Raw genomic sequence first — 21,827 nt, 5'->3', positions numbered from 1 at the left:
GGAACCTCTACATTCGAATTTGCACATATTTGAGCACCTACAAATTCGAATTTTGTTGCCGTAATTCAAACTGTTACCTCCAAAATTAGAAGACAAACTCTACAATTCAAACTGCATTACCGTAAGCCTCTGTAATTCTAATTCAGGACAAAAAATACTCCTGTTGGAACATGAACTGACGCTCTTATTAATGTTCCCACGGTGTGTTCATTAGTCTCTTCTCTCAAACTCTCTACACTTAAAGCTGGGTCCTCCATAATTCAAATTTGATTTATTCTGACCTCTAAAATCAAACTATATATTTCAAACTTCCCATAATTCTAAATATAAATTTTCTTTCCTTTGAAATCCGAATTATCGAGGTTCTACTGTATCAACTTCCATTTCTCTTATATCTTCATTCCTCACTCTGTCCAAATTTGTCTCCCTACAACTCCTCCTGAGCATATACCATTTCTGTATGCAACAACTTTCCCATGTTTCTTTGCTTCAAATCCCAGACTTCTGACCTATACGTTACCACACTCTGCACCATAGGCTTATATAAATTCTCTTCTTAGTTTTCATTGAACTATATCCCACCAAACTGAATTGAAAGATCTTGTTAATTTTCTCCCCCTTTGAACACTTTCCGTCCTTCACTGCTGCTCCCAGACTTGTCAAACACCACTGCTAAATATCTAAGCTGTTCGACCCAACTTGATTATTCCATCTTTTAAGAGCAGATAACTTTCTAACCTCAGGACTTTCATCAATATCAATAAACTCCGACCCCTCTTGGTCTTGGTCGTTATTGTCCACGAGGCCTTGTCTACATCATTTAGTACCTAAGTCTATTTGTTCTGCCTCCTAAATCCACCCACAGTCACTGGACGCACTAAACACATCGTCATCGTCATCCGAACAAGAAAGTAGACGGTCGATCTTGCAGGAAAATATTACATGGCCATTGTTCTAACTGCTTCTGCCTGCCATACTCACATTACTGACTAAACCACCGAAACCGAACTGATCGTTAACTGTTTACTTGTAGACAAACTAACTGCTATTTTGAGACTGAGCTTTACAGCTGGCTTTGTAACTGACAGAACAAATTAAAGACATTTGAACCAAAACAGCACGATACAGATTATAAATATGCGGCTATTGTCATATAATCTCTGTGCCACTTCATTGTTAAATATACAGTTGAAGTTCTAAAATAGTTATAACTCCATTAAATAGAACCACAATATTTTTTTAATTTTACTTTTACCGTTCTTAATGATTCTCCTTTTCTTTAATGATTATTTAATACAAAAACATTAATAACCACACTGAAAAAAAATAACAACACAATGTTGTCATCATGGAATAGTTCCGTGATACAACATTTGAGCCTACAACAGCTGTCACGGAACAGTTCTGTGATTCAAGGCGTGTTTTTTTTCAAGGCGTGTTCAAAGTGTTTCCGTGATCAATGGGTTAAGACGACCAAGAATTACTTCCGGTAACAAGGTGTTCAACCTCTAGACTAGTATGATTCAGTTGAGTTGTCTTGAGAATTGATTCTTCCCGCAGGCTACAGAGGTCATCATCCAAGGAACCATTCTCCGAGGAACCAATCTCCGAGGGACCATCACCGCCGTAGGCACGATGGCCCTAACCCCCCAATGCCCCTGGAAATCAAATTGACAGGGGATGGAATACCTATCCGGACAGTGTACATTAACAATATATCTATTGAGGTAAGATATTTAAATTGTCATTTAAATAGTTATTAATTCTTTCCAACCAGTTAAACCATTTGAATGATTAATGGATTTTAATACTTAATGCACAAGATCATAGCCTCCTCTCATGCAAGGCTGCAAATTAAAAATAGGCTATAGGCTATAGTTGTGGCAACATTGCACCAACCAGCCTGTTGCCATGGTAATAACAATAATAACAAACGTACGTAACAAACATGAACACTATGCTGACGCTCCATTATGAATTAGTGCTACAGCTGTTTAAGTAGGCAGGGCTGCTTTTTGACAGGTACAGTTACCGCAGGGAACCTCATATGATCAGATGCAATATTTGTTCATTATAAACTGAATTTCTGTTATGCGTCTTTTTAATATTAGAGCTGCCTGCCACTCTTTTACAGCGCGCTGTGGGGTTTAGGTTTGGTTAGGTTGGATTAGTTAGTTATCATAATCACCAACAAGGTATCATTTACAATATATACCTTTATTCTAAACTCATGATAAAAGAAAACACAAATACAAATATAAGTCTTTGTAAATTTGTCTCCTTAAATTTATACAACATCAAATTTTGATGTTACAAATGTAATTTTTGCTCTTTATTACTATTTAAACTCTAAGCTAGACTGAACTAAACTAAAATAGCCTAACCACCGCAGCACACTGTTAAAGGGTCTTCTTGAAAAGACCAACGGTTTTAAAGGTTCGTATTCAATTGAGTCTATATAAAAATCGCATAAAAAATTAATATATAATCTATATAGCCTATAGAACTAATATTTCATCGGATAATATATCGTAGGTTCTGTGCGGAACTGTATTATTAGAACGGCGGAACGGCATTGTATTAGAGGAGGCCATGACTACTACGAGATGGTTTGAACAAGTCGATTCAATATAAACAATACCGTAATTATGAATCCCTAACATATTAATATAACTTTAAACTGGGCTCGGTTGTCCTTGATTATTGGGCTTTTAATAAATGGTCATGGCTAATGAAACAGCTTCTTCTTTTTGTTACTCCTTAACAAGGATACATGGAGGAATCTCATTCCATTCTACACTTCTTCACTCATATTTGTGGTAACGCACACTCATAGGTGGCGTCCCCACCCCAATTGATAATATTAAATTAAACTCCTAACATTTAAATTAAGATGAATAGGCTATTAGGTGAGCTAAAACATTTAAGGCCATGTCACACCGACTTCCGCCGCTCCCGCCGCGGGAGTACCGCGCGCGGATGTTTTTCCTCGAGCCATGTCACACCAAAAGTTCGCGTCCGCGGCGGGAGTTTTGAGATGAGTTCATTACAATTCGTTTTACATAAGAAACTCAACTTACTTGTTTAGTATGCCATGTAAATTTGCAGGTTTTAAGTAAAGTGTTTAAGTAGCAATTGAATGTTTATTCATTTGTTAGTGTAGGGCTACTTTAAAAAGTGAATAATTATTTTTTAAAATTAATTTAGACCTTGTGTTTGAAGCATTTTAAATATGGTTGAGGATAAATTATCCACTTTCAGCATTTTGAACGTTATTTTTCGCTACACTACAAAGACTATTTACTTTTGAAATAAAAACATATGACCATTTCAAAACTAATGTAATTTTTTGCTAAGCCTTCTATTGAAAGTTCAAGTTTACATTGATTGTAAAGTTTTGGTTGTTGCAAATCGAAAAAGTTGATGAAACAATAAAAAAAGTTGTTTACGTCGGCAATATAAAAATGTTCATGGGAAACATTAAATTTTCACTGTAAACGTTATTTTTGCATGGTAAACAAAAATGATTTTTTCTGGTGATAAACATAATTACGAATATAATATAAAACAACATTTACTACATCATCAAACAAAAGAAACATGTTAAATTTAATTTGAAACTGTATTACTTTTAAACTTTAAATAGCTTGGGCATTCGAATTCCCCCTTTGCGCATGCGCTAGACAAAACTCCCGCCGCGGTACTCTCAAAAAATCGCTCAGCAGGCGGACGTGGCAGACACTACCGCACGCCCGCGGGCGCGCGGTAGTGCGGTGTGACTTGGCCCATTTGATAACATGGTGAGCGATTTTTAAAAATTCGCTCCCGCCGCGGGAGCGAGCTCGGTGTGACTTGGCCTTTAGGAGCAATATTTATTTGTGTTTAATAACATGAAACCATATTGTTCCAGTATTAGTGTTTATGAAATGGTACCTATTGTGGTCTAAAATATACAGTAATTCACTTTTTTAAGCGGTGTTAGTGGTGGTCCGTTTGCTCCATTGCTGCCTGCTTATGTGTAAACGGTGTTATAAACAATAATAGATACCAGAAAATGTCAGCAGTTGCAAGACCTAAACTACCAAAATCTTCAATTTTTTAACTTTCGAATCTAAAAACTCGTCAATTGAATCGCAAAATCATAACTTTTCCAAAGTTTTGATGGTGTTAAACTTTGGTTTGGTTTTCACTCATCACTAAATTAGAGCCCATATCTTGTGCATTGTATACAGTAGAAATTTCACATGGGTTCTGTGTTTCAGAAAAGTCGAGAAGACATTATGGATATCTTTAGCCGATGTGGAATAGTTTATAATGTTTACATGGGGTTGTCAAAGAATTGCAACCAAAAACAATTTGCATTTGTCACTTATGTAAATCCTCTGGATGCAACTCGGTGAGTAAAATAAGAAATTTTTCTGAGTATTTTTAGTTGCCCATAGTTTTAAATGTAGGCCTAATGTTGATATTTCTGAAATAAATTTATTTGAATTTGACACTAGGCCTATTCAGTGTATCACCTTTGTAGGCCTACATGATTATATAGGCTACAGGGGTAGGCAAATGTCAGGACACCCCCAGTTAACTTTTTAACGTGTTGCAGTAGGAAAACCAAACTTGGCACATGTTTACAAAATAAAAAAACTGGACTTTTTCATCAGTTACAATTTTGGGCTTTGGCCCAGCCCTCAAAATGGGGTATTTGGGAAAGCCCCAAATTTTCAAAAGTAAATCCCTATTGAGTGACCTCTCTTTTTAAAGGGTTTATCATTAGAAATTAAATTACCCAACCCGGAGGTTGATATCACATCCTAACCAAAATGGAAGCCATAAAATTTGATACTGTAAACTGATAACCTTTTTCGCCAGTATTTGACCAACCGCTCGCAGAGAGTTTGTTACAAAAATAGTCTCTCTGATGCAGAGGTGATTGAAAGTGGTGTACCCCAGGGGTCGGTCCTTGGCCCTTTCCTGTTCTTGGTTTTGATTAATGACTTACCATCCTATGTTCCTACACCCTGTCAATCAATAATTTTTGCTGACGACTCAACTTTCTTTTGTAATGATGTAATGATGACCCTCAACTTTTGTATTAAGGGTCAGATGGAAAATTGCATTTCTGAATGTAATATATGGTTTAAAAGTAATGGTTTGTTGTTAAATAGTAGCAAAACCCAGTCTATTTTGTTTAGCTTAAGAAACAGGAATCTTAGCTTATCTTATGTGAATGAGAATGTAAAACTGTTAGGAATACATTTAGACTCAAAACTCAATTGGAATTCCCACATAAATAATGTTACAAGTAGACTATCAAGAGTAGTTCATCTTCTTCGAAAACTAAAAACTTGTATACCAAAATCCTACTTGAGATTGGCTTACTTTGCTTTTTTCAATAGCATTATAAGCTATGGTATACTACTTTGGGGCTGTGGCCATGGCATGAAAAGAGTCTTGTCAAAGCAAAAGGAAGCTATTAGAATAATTACAAGTTCTAGTTACCATGCACATTGTAAACCACTTTTTGTCCATGAAAAAATTTTAACTGTTTATAGCTTGTTTATTTTTAAGTGTTTGTTACATGTAAAAGCAAATCTAGGTTCCATAGCTTTAAGAGGTGAAACTCATGTCCATTTAACCAGGAGGAGACATTACTTAGATTTACCTCAGGCAAGGCTTGCAAAAACACAAGAATCCTTTTCTTATCTTGGTATTAAGTTGTTTAACAGGCTACCTCTTGAGTCACACCATGTTAGCATGAAGTCCTTTAAATCTAGTCTAATGGCCTGGCTGCTTGAAAACCCGTTTTATAGCTTGGAAGAATATTTTAAATGTTCCAGAATTAATTTAAGTTTTAGTAATTAATTATTGACATTGACTAGTCTTGCTCTGTTATGTTTACACCTTGTTACCTTGTTTATAGTTATATAGATGGCATTGTTGATCTTTAGATATATATATATATATATATATATTCACTCTTGTTAATCTATTAGTCTTAGTATCTTGACGTCAACTGTACAAGTGTGCAATCTTGTTTCTTGTTGAAATAAATCTTTGAATCTTTGAATCTTTGATAAGAAATCTATGCTAAGGTGTAGTGCATCAGTGGGTCATAAAATTTAAAAATGGCCGAACTAACTTCCAAGACAAACAGCAAAGTGGACTACAGCATAGTGACTGCCAAACTTGTCGAAAATGTCAATGCAAAAGTCTGTAAAAAGCAGAAAATTCACAGGAACTCCACAAATGAGTTTTTCACAAATTTTACAATGTTTGTTGCACGAAATCATCACAAAAGGCTTGGTTACCACAAGTTTTGTGCAAGATGGATTTCAAAAATCTTGACGGTATGCTTTTCTTTTAATTATACAACTGAATAATAACTTGACTACTGTTCATCATTCTAACTAATCTATTAAAAATTGAGAAGGGTCATATTAATAGGAGCCGATCTGTTACAGTGTGCTGAATTTGAAAAGGTTCAACGGTATGTACGTCAACCCTGCAGACAGCTGGCACCAGCCTATAGAGTTGCCCGACGGAACTATCGAGTGGCGTGGTCGGAAGAACCTCTACAAGCAAGAAGAAAGCAACGTGAGTCTACACTCAATGAACTTACACCCCTAAATCCTTTTAGTAAATATGAGTTAGCACGTGGCAAGCATTCTCCAAGCAGCGGTTCTATGACCTTGTCAAGGGGGTTACCGGGGGGAATCCCACACCCCTTAAGTAAAGAATGGGGTATGAGGGTCCTCCCCTGGAAAATTTGGAATTTTGAAAGACTTTCTAAAACCATAATGTCTAGAACTGTATCCAATAATCTTTGTTAGGGTGTGAGGATAAAATGTATGTTTACATTTATTTTTATAGGGTCCAATTAAGGGGCTTTAGCCTGTGTAGCCCCGCCTGTCTCTAGTTTATCCTGTTTATGAAAACATTGGAAAGGTGTGGACTCTCATGTTAATGTTATGTTGTGATCATAGCTGAAGTCTGTTTCTGTCTAACAGCCAGATGTTGTAAGTCCCAATCATATGTTAGTAAATCACAGTGTAGGAAGGTAGTGTGTTTGTAGTCTGCACTGTATAGCAGTTAACAGCCATAGGCTAATCCTGAACCTTTCATTTTATCTTTCTTTGTCTAACACTAACACTCATTTAGGTTGTTTTTGTAGGCCATTTTGGTAAAAAGTTTTTCGGTTGATGTAAGTTTCTTTGTATGTCTACACAGTAGAAATTGGATGGTCCAGATTTTATTATTTCTCAGTTAACTCTAGTCTTTATATTTTCAGGAACTGGAGGAAGACATAGCTTCCGAGGAAGTCCCAAGTAAAGTTGAGACGGAAATAATCCAGGGAAGTCTGAACATGCTGAACGATGACTGCTTGTTGCACATTTTTTCATTCCTAACATTAAAGGAAACAGCAGGTGTCGAGAGAGGTAAATTATCTTAGTTGAAAGATTCTCTTTTTTTAGAGAAATTTTAATTGGAATTATCATTTTATCCTAAATAACATACTGTTGTTACTCCCCATTTCTTTGATTTTGATAAATACAATTTTCAGGTTTTTACTTACGGGCTTTTAAATAATTAAATCTTTACTAAAAATTGTTAGGTTAAGTATTGGACGTGTTTGCAAACTACTCACAATGACCAAGCACGTGTTTGCCCCACGTTAATCCCCTGCAGCACTCATTAGATACAGATTTGGCTGCTCTAAGTGACTGGTTTGGGGTTAACCGATAAGTCTCAAGTAGTAAATTTTCAATCAGATTGTAACAATAGTTTAAAACCGACCACTTTTCCAAATTCCCAGTTAACACCTGAGGAGACAGAAAATATTTTGGGTATTCATATAAGCAAATCTAGACTGGCTTCCTCATATTAACATATTACAAAAACAAACTTTCAGCAATTCTTTTCTCTCAGAACAATTTCAGAACATAAGCTACACAAAATTATAAACTCATCTTTCATTTTAATATTGCTTGGCTATTTAATGATACCGAATTGACAAACATTCTGTCATTTTATGATGTAACAAGCTGCCATACCCGTGCTTTGCAATGGGAAGAAAATGTGAAAGAGCTATTAAGGTGGTGCTGATATTTTAAAATACAGCAACTCTATGATTTAGTTTGAAAATATAAACTGATTTAAAAGTGTAAACCTACTTACTGTACTTTCAAACCCCTACTTTTAATGTTAATAGATCCAACAGAATAAAATGACCAACATACCTTAGTGTAGTAATAGCATCAATTGCTTCATATTGATGCTTCATGAATGACATGTTTTATTATAATTCTTCAATTTTAGTCAAGCCTCTTTACATGTAGCTTACTATATATATAACAAAATGAAACTTTGAGCTATACTTTACAAAATGTATACAACCTTTCTTTAAAACCAAACATAACCCTCGTCAATCTACATAAAGTGTTACAAACATCTTTTTCGAGTAAATAAACAAACATCAGTTCATTGTACTGACCAGCTGTTTCATTAACTAAATTAAATTAAATCATTTAAACTTTGGAAGCATGCCAGGTGTAGCCCTTTAGAAATCAGCCTGTGGAGCAGAGCCCTTAGGATATTCGTCTATATATCAATACTTTTTGGCAAATCTACACACTCTAAGCTTCATTTTGATGTGCCATATGCCTATATTTTTATTTGGTAAATAACCTTAACCGTTTACATAAAATTTGATTGTATCACTTTAATAATATAGGCCTAATAGATGACATTTGGTACATGGATAAATAATCTCCCACCAGTTGCAAAAACATATTAAAAATGTTTTGAAAAAAAAATAAAGGCATGCATGTTAATTGTTAGTTTTCAAATGTGTGTGGAATATTATTACCATCAGAAGAAGCAATGTTACCCTGTAGTGCCCGATGATAGTTTGCAACGGCAACCGATAGGATTAATAACACAGGTGTACAAATCACTTATAGTGTTATTGTTTCCTGAGTGTAGACTATGGTAGTAGCCTGTATGTAAGTTTTGATATATTGTGTGTTCCCAGTGTGCAAGCGGTGGCAGGCATTGTCCCTGCGCATGTGGCATTGTGTGCACGAGCTGAATTTCAACAAGGACAACTCCCTCACACATGTGTTTATGAACACTGGAACGCTGGACCAGTATCTGAAGAGATGTGGACCGGTTCTCACCTCGCTGTATCTCGGCAACAACGACAACCACAAGTTCGATGGTGCAGCGCTCTTTGTCATTGGTGAGCCGGGTTTTATGTTATAACTCATGTTAAGGTAAACTGATGGTAGTTTTTTTTCATATGAGCTCCGATCACAGCGATTTTGACAATTTACCCTTAGTACTTGTACAGACCAGACTTTCCATAGATATACTAGGGGATAATTGCACATTTTAAAATAGAGTTAGAAAGTTAAGTTAAAATACTAATGCTCGTTTACTTTTCCAAGATCTACACCACAAAGACTGGAATAGTATATTTCATTACTAGGACCGAAAGTGGCATTTTCCGTCGCACGCTCAAGGTTTTGTGTGAGGCGAAGCCGAACACAGGGGACATCAATTTCACGTGCGAGGCGAAGCCGAGTATGTGAGAGCTATTTTCACGTACGAGGCGAAGCCGAGGACAAGAATAATGGAGCAAGTGCCGGATAATAACTTTCGGTACGAGTTATGAACGATAATTTTCATCACGACGCAAAAATACACAAACACAGAATAGCAGACCTCTGTAATATTAAAACAATTTTATTTCTCAATTAATTTGATTGAACATCAAAATAAAATAAAATTTTCTAGAAAGAAACCTACGTACATTTCTCAATAAATTTTGTTTAAACATCAAAATAAAAGAATAACACAACTTTTAAAAATACATACAGCTGATTAAAATCATTAAAATAAACCTAACAAAACACTAGCGCGCGTAGTGAATAAATGGAGAACTAATTGAGAGCGAGGGAAAGTAAATTTAGAGCGAGGGAAAGTAAATTTAGAGCGAGGGAAAGTAAATTTAGAGCGAGGGAAAATCAGCAGATCGATTTTCCCTTGCCCTAAATTAAGAGCTTGGGAAACGACTACCTACTTTCATTGATGTCAGCTGTTATCAAAAATAGTTACTTTCGTTAAGGAGTGATGAAAAGTGATTTGCCTACCTCAATCAGGTTGCAATTGTCAAAATGTTAGCCTATTTTAAATCCATTTTCATAAACTGTTTTGTCCGTCTCTTTTTTACAATCTGACTGTGTACATTCAACTGAAAGATCAGCTGTAAGATTAAAATTAATATTTAAACCGTTATGAAGAAAGTTGGCCAGCAACATTGGATCCTTGAAAGAGTACTCTAGGAATAAAATAAACACAAGGGGAGGGGGGGGGGTGTAAAGCACTTTAGGAAACTTTTTTTGTTGCCATTCGCAAATGAGCTGAATCATAAGCTTAGAAATAACACCTGAATTGTGGAAATCGGTTAAAAAGGGATCAGCTGAAAAAGGGATACAGTGGAACCTCGATAAGAAGACCCTCGATAACAAGTCACCCTTGATAACAAGTGCCATTTTCATACCACCTTTAATTTATTTCACCCCTAATCACATGTCATGCAAATCTCAATAAGGAGTCAACCTTGATAAGAAGTCTTATTTTATGATCCCCATGAGAGTCTTGTTATTGAAGTTCTACTGTATTATAGAGAAAACGAAAACACTTATTGTATATAGATTTTATAATACCGCAAAACGGCCAATAACATTGAATACTTTATGATGGGATTAGAATTTGTAAGTATCTCCACTAATTCGTGAATTGTTTTCAGCTAAGCATTGTGGTGGGAGGTTGGAGTCTCTAGGTATCAATAACATTGACGTTCCCAAGAGAAGCCTGGCTCACATCGGACGATCTTGTCCTAGGCTCAAGAGACTCTCTCTGGACGGTGAGTGAGAGCAGCATATTGATACACCATATTGAGCATATTGAGTAGCATATTGGTAGTGTATCTGATTATGGCAGTGCCAGATTCCTGAATTTTGACCATAAGCCGTTTTTGCACTGTTAAAAAAAATCCGCTTCAGAGGCAAAAGGACTATTGTGCTATTTTTTAAATCAGGTAATTTGTGTTCGAAACCGGACTCAGCTGTTCCTGATCATTGGACCTTAAATGAGTGATCTGACAGTTGAACCAGCTGATCTTAGTCAGTAACAAAGCTATAAAGAGCATCTCACTTTTTTGTAAGGAAACAGCCCAAATGCCTTTAGAGTGTTTGGAAAGCAACAAATTTTGATAAGGTTACATCTGGTAGGATACAAAACTCTTTGCTATTTTATCCCTTGGAAGGTGGAAGAATTCATAACCTTCTGTAACTCATTGCAGGGTTTCTTAGAACACAAAATATGGAGTTATGCAATTGAAAAAAAAAAAATTAATAGATTTTATGAAGATAATAACAAACAGTCATTTTGTGTAGTCACCGATCTTGCTTATTCTTTTCCAGGCTGTTACAAATTGAATGACCAAGAACTGGCCCCGATGCTGAACAAGTTGACACATTTGAAAGTGCTTGAACTAGCCAGATTGCAGGTTGTCACTGGCAAATGCTTGACAGAGATGAAGGGTCCCGTCACAAAACTCAAAATCATCGACTTGCCTATGTTGGTTCCTCATGTACTGCTCAGTGTGAGTACCATCACCATGAACGTGTATTGACTATAGTCATGATGTATGTTAGGTACTCGTTACAAAATGCATGATTATTAAAGTTAAACTACTTACTCCATTTTTTAAATTGTGTAGAGTTTTAAGGTTATAGCCTAATAACCTTAAAACTCTACACAATTTAAAAAATGGAGTGATTGTTTGAATACCTGTTTGGGGTTAGCTATAGGGGTATCTTATAGTAAGAATGATGTTTCACATATGAATTGCACTTAAATTATGAAATTGTGTTGTATAAAGTTTTTGTTGTCTCTGTGTATTTTTACCCATTATTGGTTTTTATAAATTAGTGCTACAAAGGCTGAAAATAGATGTTGACTGTTAATGATATCTGCATTAATCTCAAGCGTTTTAAAACAAACCCTTTTTTGCACAGAAAAAATCGGCATGCAATTAACCTCTCTGAAATAGAGCTTGACGGAAGGGTTAGACTAAAATAATTAGGGTATTGGGTGGTAGAGTATCCTAAATGAGTTGTACATCTTATCGGGCATTTGGTTACTCTTACTTACGTTACTGTTGGTATATCCAGTAAAAGTTTGTTGTTTAATCATTCAGATTTTTGAAATGAATCCATAATCTTTGGAGCTAAATAGTTAAAGTCATTTGTACCGGTAGTGAAGGAATCTGTTGAAAAAAGAACGGTAGTGTGCATCTTAGTTGTTAAGTTTGGCCCTAACACTTGTGCCGTTTGAGACTTTAACATTTTTTGTACCCCAGACCCCTATAATTAATATTCAAATCAACAATACTTTTGCGAAGCAACCCTATCATTTTCAAACCTGACGCAACGTGACACAAAGAAAAAAATTGGCTCACAAACTCTGACAAAGTACTGTAGTAACAAAACTCACACATTCGTGCAAGGCTTGTATTTAGGGAACAGTTTAAAAGAACTTGAATGTTTCCTCTGTAGCACTTAAAAATAGTTTTAAAAAATATCCTAATTGTTGTGCAGGGATTGGAGAAGATGGCACCTACGCTGGAAAATGTAGCATTGAATGACTGCACCGTGTTTAGAAACAATCAAATATTGGCCAAGATAGTTGCTGTGGTGCCTAACATCACCTCATTCTGCCTGTCTCACTATTCATCAGTGTTCTACAATACCAGCTTGGCTCCATTGGGACAGCTCAAGAAACTCACCTCCCTCAACCTCCATGTCCACAATGCTGTCAATGACAACGCACTGACAGCCATCGTGGAAGGCTGCGAAGAACTTACCAATCTCAAACTCTCTGGTAAGCCTTTGTATTCGTTAAAGTAGTTTTGAAACATTTAAATAGGCCTACAGATATTTTGGCTATGTTTTAAAGTGTTCTTCGTGGAAATTCACAATAGTTTGAAATAAAAACAAATAATCTTTATAACTTTACAATTTATATTGGTGAATAGTGTCAAATTTGTGTTAATACATACAATCTTAACAATACAATTCATCTATAAAGATTTACATTTTGTTTTAGGGTGGATAGGTTGCACATTTTTGATTAAAACAATTCAAGTTTCTTTAAGAGTTTTTTTTTATTAAATCTCTAGTGATGTGGGCAGATTTCTTATGTATAAATGTCCTATATATAAACATTTCATTATAAAAAATCCCAAAAAGCATCTCAAGAAATTAACTCGACACATCCTACTTGGAGGCCACCAACGACTATTTAGGTTCTTACCTTCATGTTGCAGGTAGTGGTGGGGAATTCGCCGGAGGAGTGTCAGAGAGAGGCATCTCTATGTTGGCTCGTCTCAAGAAACTGACTCATCTCGACATTTCCTACCTGGAGGCCACCAATGACACAGCTTTGAAGAACTTGACTGCTCGAAACTGCAAACTGCAGCAGCTTGATTGCAGAGGCTGTCCAAGTCTTACTGATGAGGGACCTCAGGCGTAAGTTCTGTACCTACTGGATAAAGAGTTTGAAATGGTTTAAAACTTGGTTTTCACATGTGTCGTTATCTTCCAGAATATTATTGCCGCAGCAAGTTTCATTGGACACAACATTTTTATGAATCATTCCAAGAGAAAATTTTCAACAAGTTCCATAATTATTGTGAAATGGCGATTTTCACAGATGTCGTTGACTTTCCTAATCAGTTTGTCAGTCACCAGACTAGGCCTATCACTTCTTTCCATTGTGAACATGTTTGAAATTTTAACGGACCACTGTATCACACAGTCTTCTTTCATCATTCCTTTGCTTTAAAATTTAACTCCATAGTTTTGAATAGACATTCACTGATCAAATAGCTAAGCCCATTTTTCAAAGTTTGGTGGATTTGAGATTTATTGAGTTTAAACTCTTTAATAGTATTTTGTGACAGGTAAGCTAGCTGAACTCTGTGTCTAAAAAAATCCCTTAATATAAATTTAAAACTAAATATTGACATATATTATATTGAATGGTGTCAACAAGTGGTTTACGCTAAACTTAACTATTTCACACCCCTTTTTAATAATAATCAAAAAAGGAAGTAGGCCTAAAATTATTATTTCATATATAATATGAATAATGAAATGAATAAATGACATAATTAATTGCTCTTCCAAGTTTTAATGACCAGATTATGGTTTTAAATCTAAACCAAGGTCAAGAAATTTCATTTTTATTGTATAACGTTTTGTTAACCGCGAAATATTTTGATTTTTATTTTCTCAGATTTGACCATTGTCTTATGGTTCATGTAATTAATCTTAAATTATTTTCGGTACCTAAACTCGATAAAAATACAAACAGTTCTGAATGTGACAAACCCCACTTGTACAACTTAATTTGTTAATTTGTTTTGTTGTACAGAGTGCTTACATTGTGTCATGAGCTACAGCTGTTTGATCTGAGCGGGTGTGAAGGAGTTACCATTAGTACCGTTGAGACTGCAGTGGCGTCTGTCAAGATGAGAACCAACAACATTCCCCTGAGGATCTGCGTGGGAGGTAAGATATTTTTGGAGGAGTTTGTAATGTTGTGTGCGTTTAGGCCTTCTGTACATATCAACAGCCAAACAGGCCTGCATCTGTCACTACATCTGACATCTGACTTCATTAGGGGTTGACCCCCTTCCACAGAATCACAGAACCTCTACACAAGTTTCTAGGTTTCTGAACTTTTCCTTTTTTCATCCAACGGCTCATTTCATTAGGTCCGCTCATTTCAGTTCGGGTGTCCAGGCAACCGGGGAAATGGTGAAGAAATCATCATAAATTTAGCACTGATTGCAAGATGATCGCAGATGTGGCCGCAATCACAAAGAAAATAGTCATCTGTGTTGAAATTATCGCGCATGTGACCGAAACCAAGTGACATCATCATAGGTGTTATTGCGATCGCAGTAAATCATCACAGTTATTTCTGCAATCGAGATATGATTTTAAATGTTGACATAATTGCTAGAAAAATAAACGGATTTAGCCACGATCGCTTAAGACCCTTATGACGTTAAATAATGATCAGCGATAGGGAGAAATAATATCTGGTGTTTTTATAATCGCGGGAAATCAACCCATATGTTTTTGCGATTGTGGGAAATCATCCTGCATGTTACCGCCATTGCAGGAAATCACCACAGGTTTGGCCACAATTAAGAGATACGATAAAAGATGTCCGACATCGAAAAAAATCACGGGTGGTGCTGTGATATTGGCAAATCATTACAGTTACTATCGTGATAAGTCATCACAGGCGTTGCCATGACCGGGGAAAATCATCTCAAAATTTTGCCTTGATCGAAAGATATCACCGATGTGGCTGCGATCCCGAGAAATCCTAGAAATGATCATGTAATTTGCTGTGATCCCGTGAGATACCCATTCTAGCGTTAGCAGATGAGAACCTGTTTTTATTGTTGGTACCCACTGTATGTTTTCTACTTTCAAGTAAATTAACAGTAAGAACCAATGTTTACAGAAAGTTCTCTGTTGCATGGTATCACATTTGAATTGAACATGCGATTTGGATTTAGGATCAGGATTCTAGATTCTTATTTCATGAATTTTACTACTATCTGTGGTTACCATACCTAATTAACCGAAACCAAAAAATCAAGATCAAGTTCCGAATATGTATAAGAATGCAAAGAAAAATAGCATGTACAAGGCAAAACTGTTAAATTCCTTGCTGTCACAATATACACTTTTGTTTGTTTAGATCATCTTCGAAGCCTATTCAACGTGTTCTTGACGGGACAGGGCCAGAGCAAACGGGTTAGTCTATTGCAGCAGTGTAACAGTGATCAAGCAGTGAATTAAAAAAAAAAACACATACTTTGGTGCAGACGTTGGGAAATTGCTGGGAAAACCCATGGTTTGGGAATCAGTTTTGAAGCTTTGTATGTCAGCGATTGGGCGGCTCATCTTGGACTATTGGCAGCTAAGCAATTAAAATAAAATGGAAGGAAGAATGTGTAGGCCGGCTTGGACAACTGTTTATCACAAACAGCTATTGAGTGTCGACATTGAACCAGGAAATAAGAGCCCCTTTGCCTTCAGCAAGGTGTAGTTCATTTCTTGGGCAATTAAAGCTAGGGCAGAGCTGGTAAATCTATATTAAAAACCTTGGGCCGAGCAAAATTTCAATTGCACATTATGTAACCTGAAAGAGTACAAAATTACTTTTCACTTGTAATGTTTCATTTTCATGTCACTTCATCCATTATTCGTAATTTATTTCTTGTTTACTAAATATAGATTGATACTGCTTATTTAATTATGTGTGTTTTAAAATATCAATGTAAGCCTACTGTCTTGTTATTTGAGTTATCATAGGATGTTAGGAATGTTCCATCACCCACTCAGAAAGCAACAACAACAATACTTGATGTATTATTATTTAATAGAATATCTTAATCATATTTAACTCATTTAGCTATCTCACCACCAAATTTAATGTTGTATTATGCCACATTATTATTAATTTAACTCATAATTTTTATACGAAAGAAAAAGGGTTACAAGTAATTAATTAGTAATCAAAGACGCTAGCAGACGACAGCAGCGGTTTGAGAAGATCTGGAAATGGTTTACCCATGTGACCGGCACAATTTTTCCTGCAATCCTATCGCTATCCTTTCTTTTAAAAGTGCCCATTGCTTTCCAAAAAGTCTGTGCGTTTCTTACTTCCTTTAAATGTTCAATCAATAACGTGTCTTTTTTTTCTTATCCCTACACAATTTTTTAAAAAGTAGTTTGCTGACTAAATATCTAGCTTGTATAATGTCCAAATTGGTTTTTCAAAATAAATTATTAAGTCTGAACATAGTTTTGTGTGTATTTAAGCAATCAAAATCAAACCTTGCTTCCTTGTTCCTTAAATAATCTTTCTGTAAACTAGGTTTTACTTTCGGTAATAACTTTCGTTATCAAATCCATATTAAAATTTTTTTAAATAAGAATAGCCTAAATGAATGGTGTACTGAACAGAAAAACATTTCTGGGAATTAACATGTTTTATCATGTTTTTCTAAGTGTTGTGAACTACAGTAAAATGTATCTACCAAACTGATTTTAAATAAATACCTGTTGCAATGATAAAATTGATTTACTTGCATGTGTTTTAGGAACGGAAGTGGAACATAACCCCTCAACCTCTTACAATGTACCTCGGTTCACGCTGGATTTCAAGGACACAAGCGAGGAACATTTGCGACCAGACTTCATAGACGACATGTTCTTCCCGCCCTCGGACAGCGATGAAGATGATGACCTGGACCATCTTTGTGAGCGAATCGGTAATTTTTTACTTTAGTATCAGAACAGTTTTGCGTTGCTTTCTTCTCTTTCTGTCAACGAACTTACTTGTTAATTCACAATCCTTCCTGTCGAGTTAACTCTTCCAGAAATTGCGTTGCTTGTTTACTCCAAATCTATCACCCCTAGCCAACATTTTATCATAATTTACTAATCTCACTTTAAAAGGCCTTGCAAATTTCTTTGATTCAGGGATGAGCATCGAATCCATGGAACAGGTATGTGAGACTAGTATCACAATGGAACATTCTCAAGTGGAACTGTTCCACGGGCTTGACTGTGGCGCATCGATAGGTCAACCTTCAATTATAACATTGGTATCAATCATTGATGCACCTCTAACATCGTTATGTAAAAATTAATGTTTTCAGAGCAATGTTATTTTGTTTTCGGATTTTTGTCTCCTTTCTGTCTTAGCTAATTAACCTAGATATTAGCTAGATGTTCTTAAGGGACAGTTTCTCTGTTTTCTGAAGGAATCGAACTAATCGATCTTGCAGTTATAGAAGTTTATTATAAATCAGTGCCGTTAGAATTTATTGTAAATGAAATACATTTATTTTTGGCAACTTTTGAACCCTCACTGTAGTTACTCTTGGCTAAGTAATCCAGAATTTATCAGCCATTCAATGGAATAAATACAAAAATTCAATTTCTTGTTCAGTCCAATATTTAAATTGTCATTAAAACTACTAATACTGTAGAATTTGTTTGTAGAAAAACATTGATATTTTGATGGTTGGCTTAAAACTTTGATGTTTGACAAAAACATTGACCATAGATATTTCTTAAACATTGGTTATCGATGCTCATCCCTACTGTGGTAGTCCAAATAGAAGAAAATTTGATAGTTGGATTGTTTAGATTTTTAGTTTTGGAAGGACTTGCCCCGTGTGATAACCAACTAATTTTCTGCCGATAAATGATAACACGTAAAAGATCAACGAGTGAAGCTGGGTTTTTTTTTAAAGATAATTAAATAGAAGTAGTATGGGGTTTGGAAAATCATGGATTCTTTTTAATGGTTTTATTTTCTGTTTGATGGAACACTTGATTTTAAAATTCCAAAATTAATGAATGAATGCTCTGAAGTGGTTGAACTGTTTGTGTTTTTATTTTAATATAACAATGATTATTTAAATCTTTCTTAACTTTCATAATGGTTTGATGGTAGCTTAGGGAAAACCGTCATTGAGCTGCAAATCTTGGGATTAAATTAACAAATATATTGAATTGAATATAGAGATAGGCCTGATTCCGATTCTTGATTCCACTGAAATTTCACCACCATTGGCATCAACTCTTAGTGTCTAAACCAGCGGCATTTTCATGAAAGAATCGTTAACAATTTTTAAATGTGGTCCAAGCCCCTCTATTTTTATGTGGATATCCTGAGGACAGATTACAATTCTTTGTGATTGAGGATTCAATATCGATCACAGGCAAAATTATATTATGAAAATCCAATCTCGGCTTTCCATGATCGCTTTTACCGCTGCGGTTTTTTACTGCGATGCTCGGTAGCTAGAAAATCGGGCCTCGAGCGTAGCCTACAATAAAGCTTCAATGATAAATTAATTATTTTGTTAAGCTCTACAAAATATTTATTTTTTTGTGGGTCAAAAATGGGTTAATCCAGTTTTTACCCAATAAAACTCCATTGCCATAATCCAATCATACTGGTTAACACAATATCAAAACCTACAATGGCTCAACATCCAACTTATATGGAATGGGTTGGAGTAACAATTTATTGCCAAATTCGTTTGAATAAGCGTTTGTTCTTACCAATTTTCATCAAAATCGAATGGTTGCTCAAGTTATCGTGTTTACAGAATCGTATGAATGGGTTGTCCGATGGGCCTCATTCAAGCTTGTGTCGCAGACAAGAGGACTAGTCCAAACCTGACGTAGTATTCCTTACTTAACCCAGAACTATTCTAGCATTCTAGCCTGTTTCCAACACTAAGTTTTGTCGTATTATTCGAAACGCTGTGGAAGAAAATTGTTGCCTCCGCCAAGTATATATCATCACATTCTGGGGGTAGATTTGTTCATCTCAGTTGACAACCGCTATTGAAGTTCAACGTCAGTTGATAGACGTGAAATACAATTATTGGATGTAGAAAATGTTCTTGCGCAAGGAGTGAAGGGAGTCAAAGGTGGTCTTAAACGATTATACGATGTTTTCTGTTTGCTCAACTACTGTTATACATTCGTCTGGTTTGAAGCAGTGACCAAAGTAAATCAGTCTCAGTATAGATTTTACTATGTCATTTTGGCAATAGTTTTAATTATTCTCTACTAAAAGGATGGATATCTTAAATTTCATATTTCTTTTAGGAACAAACTCTTTTAAACTCCCCCAATCCCACCAAAAGTTATTCCATAACTTAAGTTTTACTGCAATTTTTAGAAAAGTGACATACTCAACTAAATCAAGTCTCAATCAGTTAATAAAACACAAAAAAATTCACAATCAACTTAATATGGTAAACTTAATATTACGTAATTTAATTTGTCTTTAGAAGTGGAGTTCTGAAGAAAAATATAGAGTTTACTTTGTAAATATTTGTTTTAAAATTCCACTGTTAATGCAGGGAAACCTTATTGGTTACACATGCATTGTAGATGTTGTTTGTACAAATAATTGAATAACTTTCCCTTTTCAATCTAGCCAACTTATTCGTTCAAAAACATTTCATACATACATTGTTTTCATTAATCAAAGGTTGTACGTTTTCCTATTTTTTGTGAAGATCGAGTTCATATTGTCACCTAACGATGAATGGAGAAGTTGTCAAAAGGTTTTTATAAGATGTAATTAAATAAGCTGTTTGGCTACTATGGTTGCCCGGAAAACAGAAAAATTACATTTATTTCCATAGACTCTTTGGATGCCCCAGTTTGGAACTCGCTCTCAAGAAATTCAAAGTGAGCAAATTATTGACGACAGTAAAGCCGTGAAGATGAAGTGTTTTTGAAGTTGGCAAGATTGGAAGATTGCAATGAAGATGTCAGAGGATTTCTCTGTTTCAGGCTGTGATTGTGACTTTGATTTTGATGATCTCTTTGATGGAACGCTGTTTCGAAACGATGAAACTCGAAGTTACGGATTCGATGACGATGACGATGACATAGACATTGAGGACTGGGCGAATGATAGCGAAGAAGAAGAAAAATTAGTGGCGTACTCCGAACAACTGTTTGAAAAATTCAATTGATTAAAATTGATTTTCAATAATGGAAAAAGACTGAGGAGTTATTTTTTGTTATGGTTATTTCACTTGATAAGTTTAATTTTCGTTATTTGATTAGTTTTACATTTTGCATATAATTTGTTTTGTTTATGCGTTATTCAGCAAGCAGTTGCTATTCCAACGAGGAAGGTGTTGGATGTAGTCACTTGTGACTGGATACGGTCAATGATTCTTACCTTAAATTATACCTTTACAATTATTTTTGTATGTGGATATCTCTGTGTAATGATTAAACACATTTTTGTGACCAATAAATTCTCATTCCAAGCTAAGCCTTGTTTTTTAGTAAACCTCTTACTCTTACTGTATCGAAATAAATGAAACTGTTGTTATGTAGTTTACATTAGAGATGAATAAGTACTTGAATTTTTGTGTTGGAGTCTTGTACAGTTTTTCCAAACTACAAAAAGTAGTCTATTGAGCAAGTTTAGTGTCAAGCTAACACTAGAAAGCTATTGTGATTTTGTTAAAATATTATTTATTTATATTTGTGAAGTAAAAAATTGGAGTGAATTAGTCGTAGCTTCCTAATATGAAGAAGGCAGTCAAGCCCAAAATATGACTGTGAAAAGGTGGCAATGGAAATTCAAGAAGTCCAAAGAAGGAATCAAGTTTAGCCTGCTAAAGAGTAAAATGGTTGAAAACAAATAGAAGAGATCCATTTAAACTACCAACCATAATATTTTTACTATGATCCATCCAAGAAATCATTATAGTACCAAACATTAGCCACCATGAAGGGTAATGTGTATTTGAATATTTTGATTGATATCAATAAAAATATAAAACCTACAAATGTAATTATTTGTTTACAGTGGATGCGATTTTTAATCCCCCTGTAGGAGTCATCCAAGTGAGTACTAAACTGATTCAGAAATTTCTGGCAGTTATTTGTTTGAATCTTGAACATTACGTACCAAACACAGAAGGTAGCTATAGATGAAATTCGATTAATCTGTTCTATTGGAATTTGCTTTAAAAGGTTAAGACATCTCTAGCCTATTTAGTGTAGTAATTAATTTTGAATCAAAATTTCTCCATTCTCTAAAAAAAAACTCTTGTAAGTGTAAAACTTAGTATGTATATTGAATTTTACATCTGGAAAACATACTAAAAGTCC

At 35.2% G+C, this 21,827-nt stretch overlaps 1 protein-coding gene across 5 annotated transcripts in view; it reads left to right on the top strand.

Annotated features, from left to right (window-relative positions):
- Positions 1-21,827, top strand: part of LOC129002794 (uncharacterized) — a 43,109-nt gene that overhangs the window by 13,858 nt on the left and 7,424 nt on the right. Inside the window, exons 2-13 of one of the 5 annotated variants that reach the window (XM_054430855.1) lie at positions 1,561-1,727; positions 4,263-4,396; positions 6,462-6,594; positions 7,289-7,436; positions 9,032-9,238; positions 10,811-10,927; positions 11,487-11,668; positions 12,666-12,948; positions 13,394-13,595; positions 14,503-14,639; positions 17,258-17,416; positions 21,523-21,560. In XM_054430855.1, coding sequence (XP_054286830.1) covers positions 1,561-1,727; positions 4,263-4,396; positions 6,462-6,594; positions 7,289-7,436; positions 9,032-9,238; positions 10,811-10,927; positions 11,487-11,668; positions 12,666-12,948; positions 13,394-13,595; positions 14,503-14,639; positions 17,258-17,416; positions 21,523-21,560 — 1,907 coding nt within the window. Of the gene's footprint in view, positions 1-1,560; positions 1,728-4,262; positions 4,397-6,461; positions 6,595-7,288; positions 7,437-9,031; positions 9,239-10,810; positions 10,928-11,486; positions 11,669-12,665; positions 12,949-13,393; positions 13,596-14,502; positions 14,640-17,257; positions 17,429-20,486; positions 20,970-21,522; positions 21,561-21,827 lie in introns of those variants that run through there. The other 4 variants (XM_054430854.1, XM_054430852.1, XM_054430851.1 and 1 more) reach the window with 4 other exon arrangements.

This window comes from Macrosteles quadrilineatus, unplaced genomic scaffold, assembly GCF_028750875.1.
Source record: "Macrosteles quadrilineatus isolate MER2022 unplaced genomic scaffold, UCM_ALF_1.0 Scaffold_9__3_contigs__length_116548681, whole genome shotgun sequence".
Classification (NCBI taxonomy): domain Eukaryota; kingdom Metazoa; phylum Arthropoda; class Insecta; order Hemiptera; family Cicadellidae; genus Macrosteles; species Macrosteles quadrilineatus.
The sequence above is the reverse complement of the archived record's forward strand: the minus strand, read 5'-3'. Positions and strand labels throughout refer to the sequence as shown.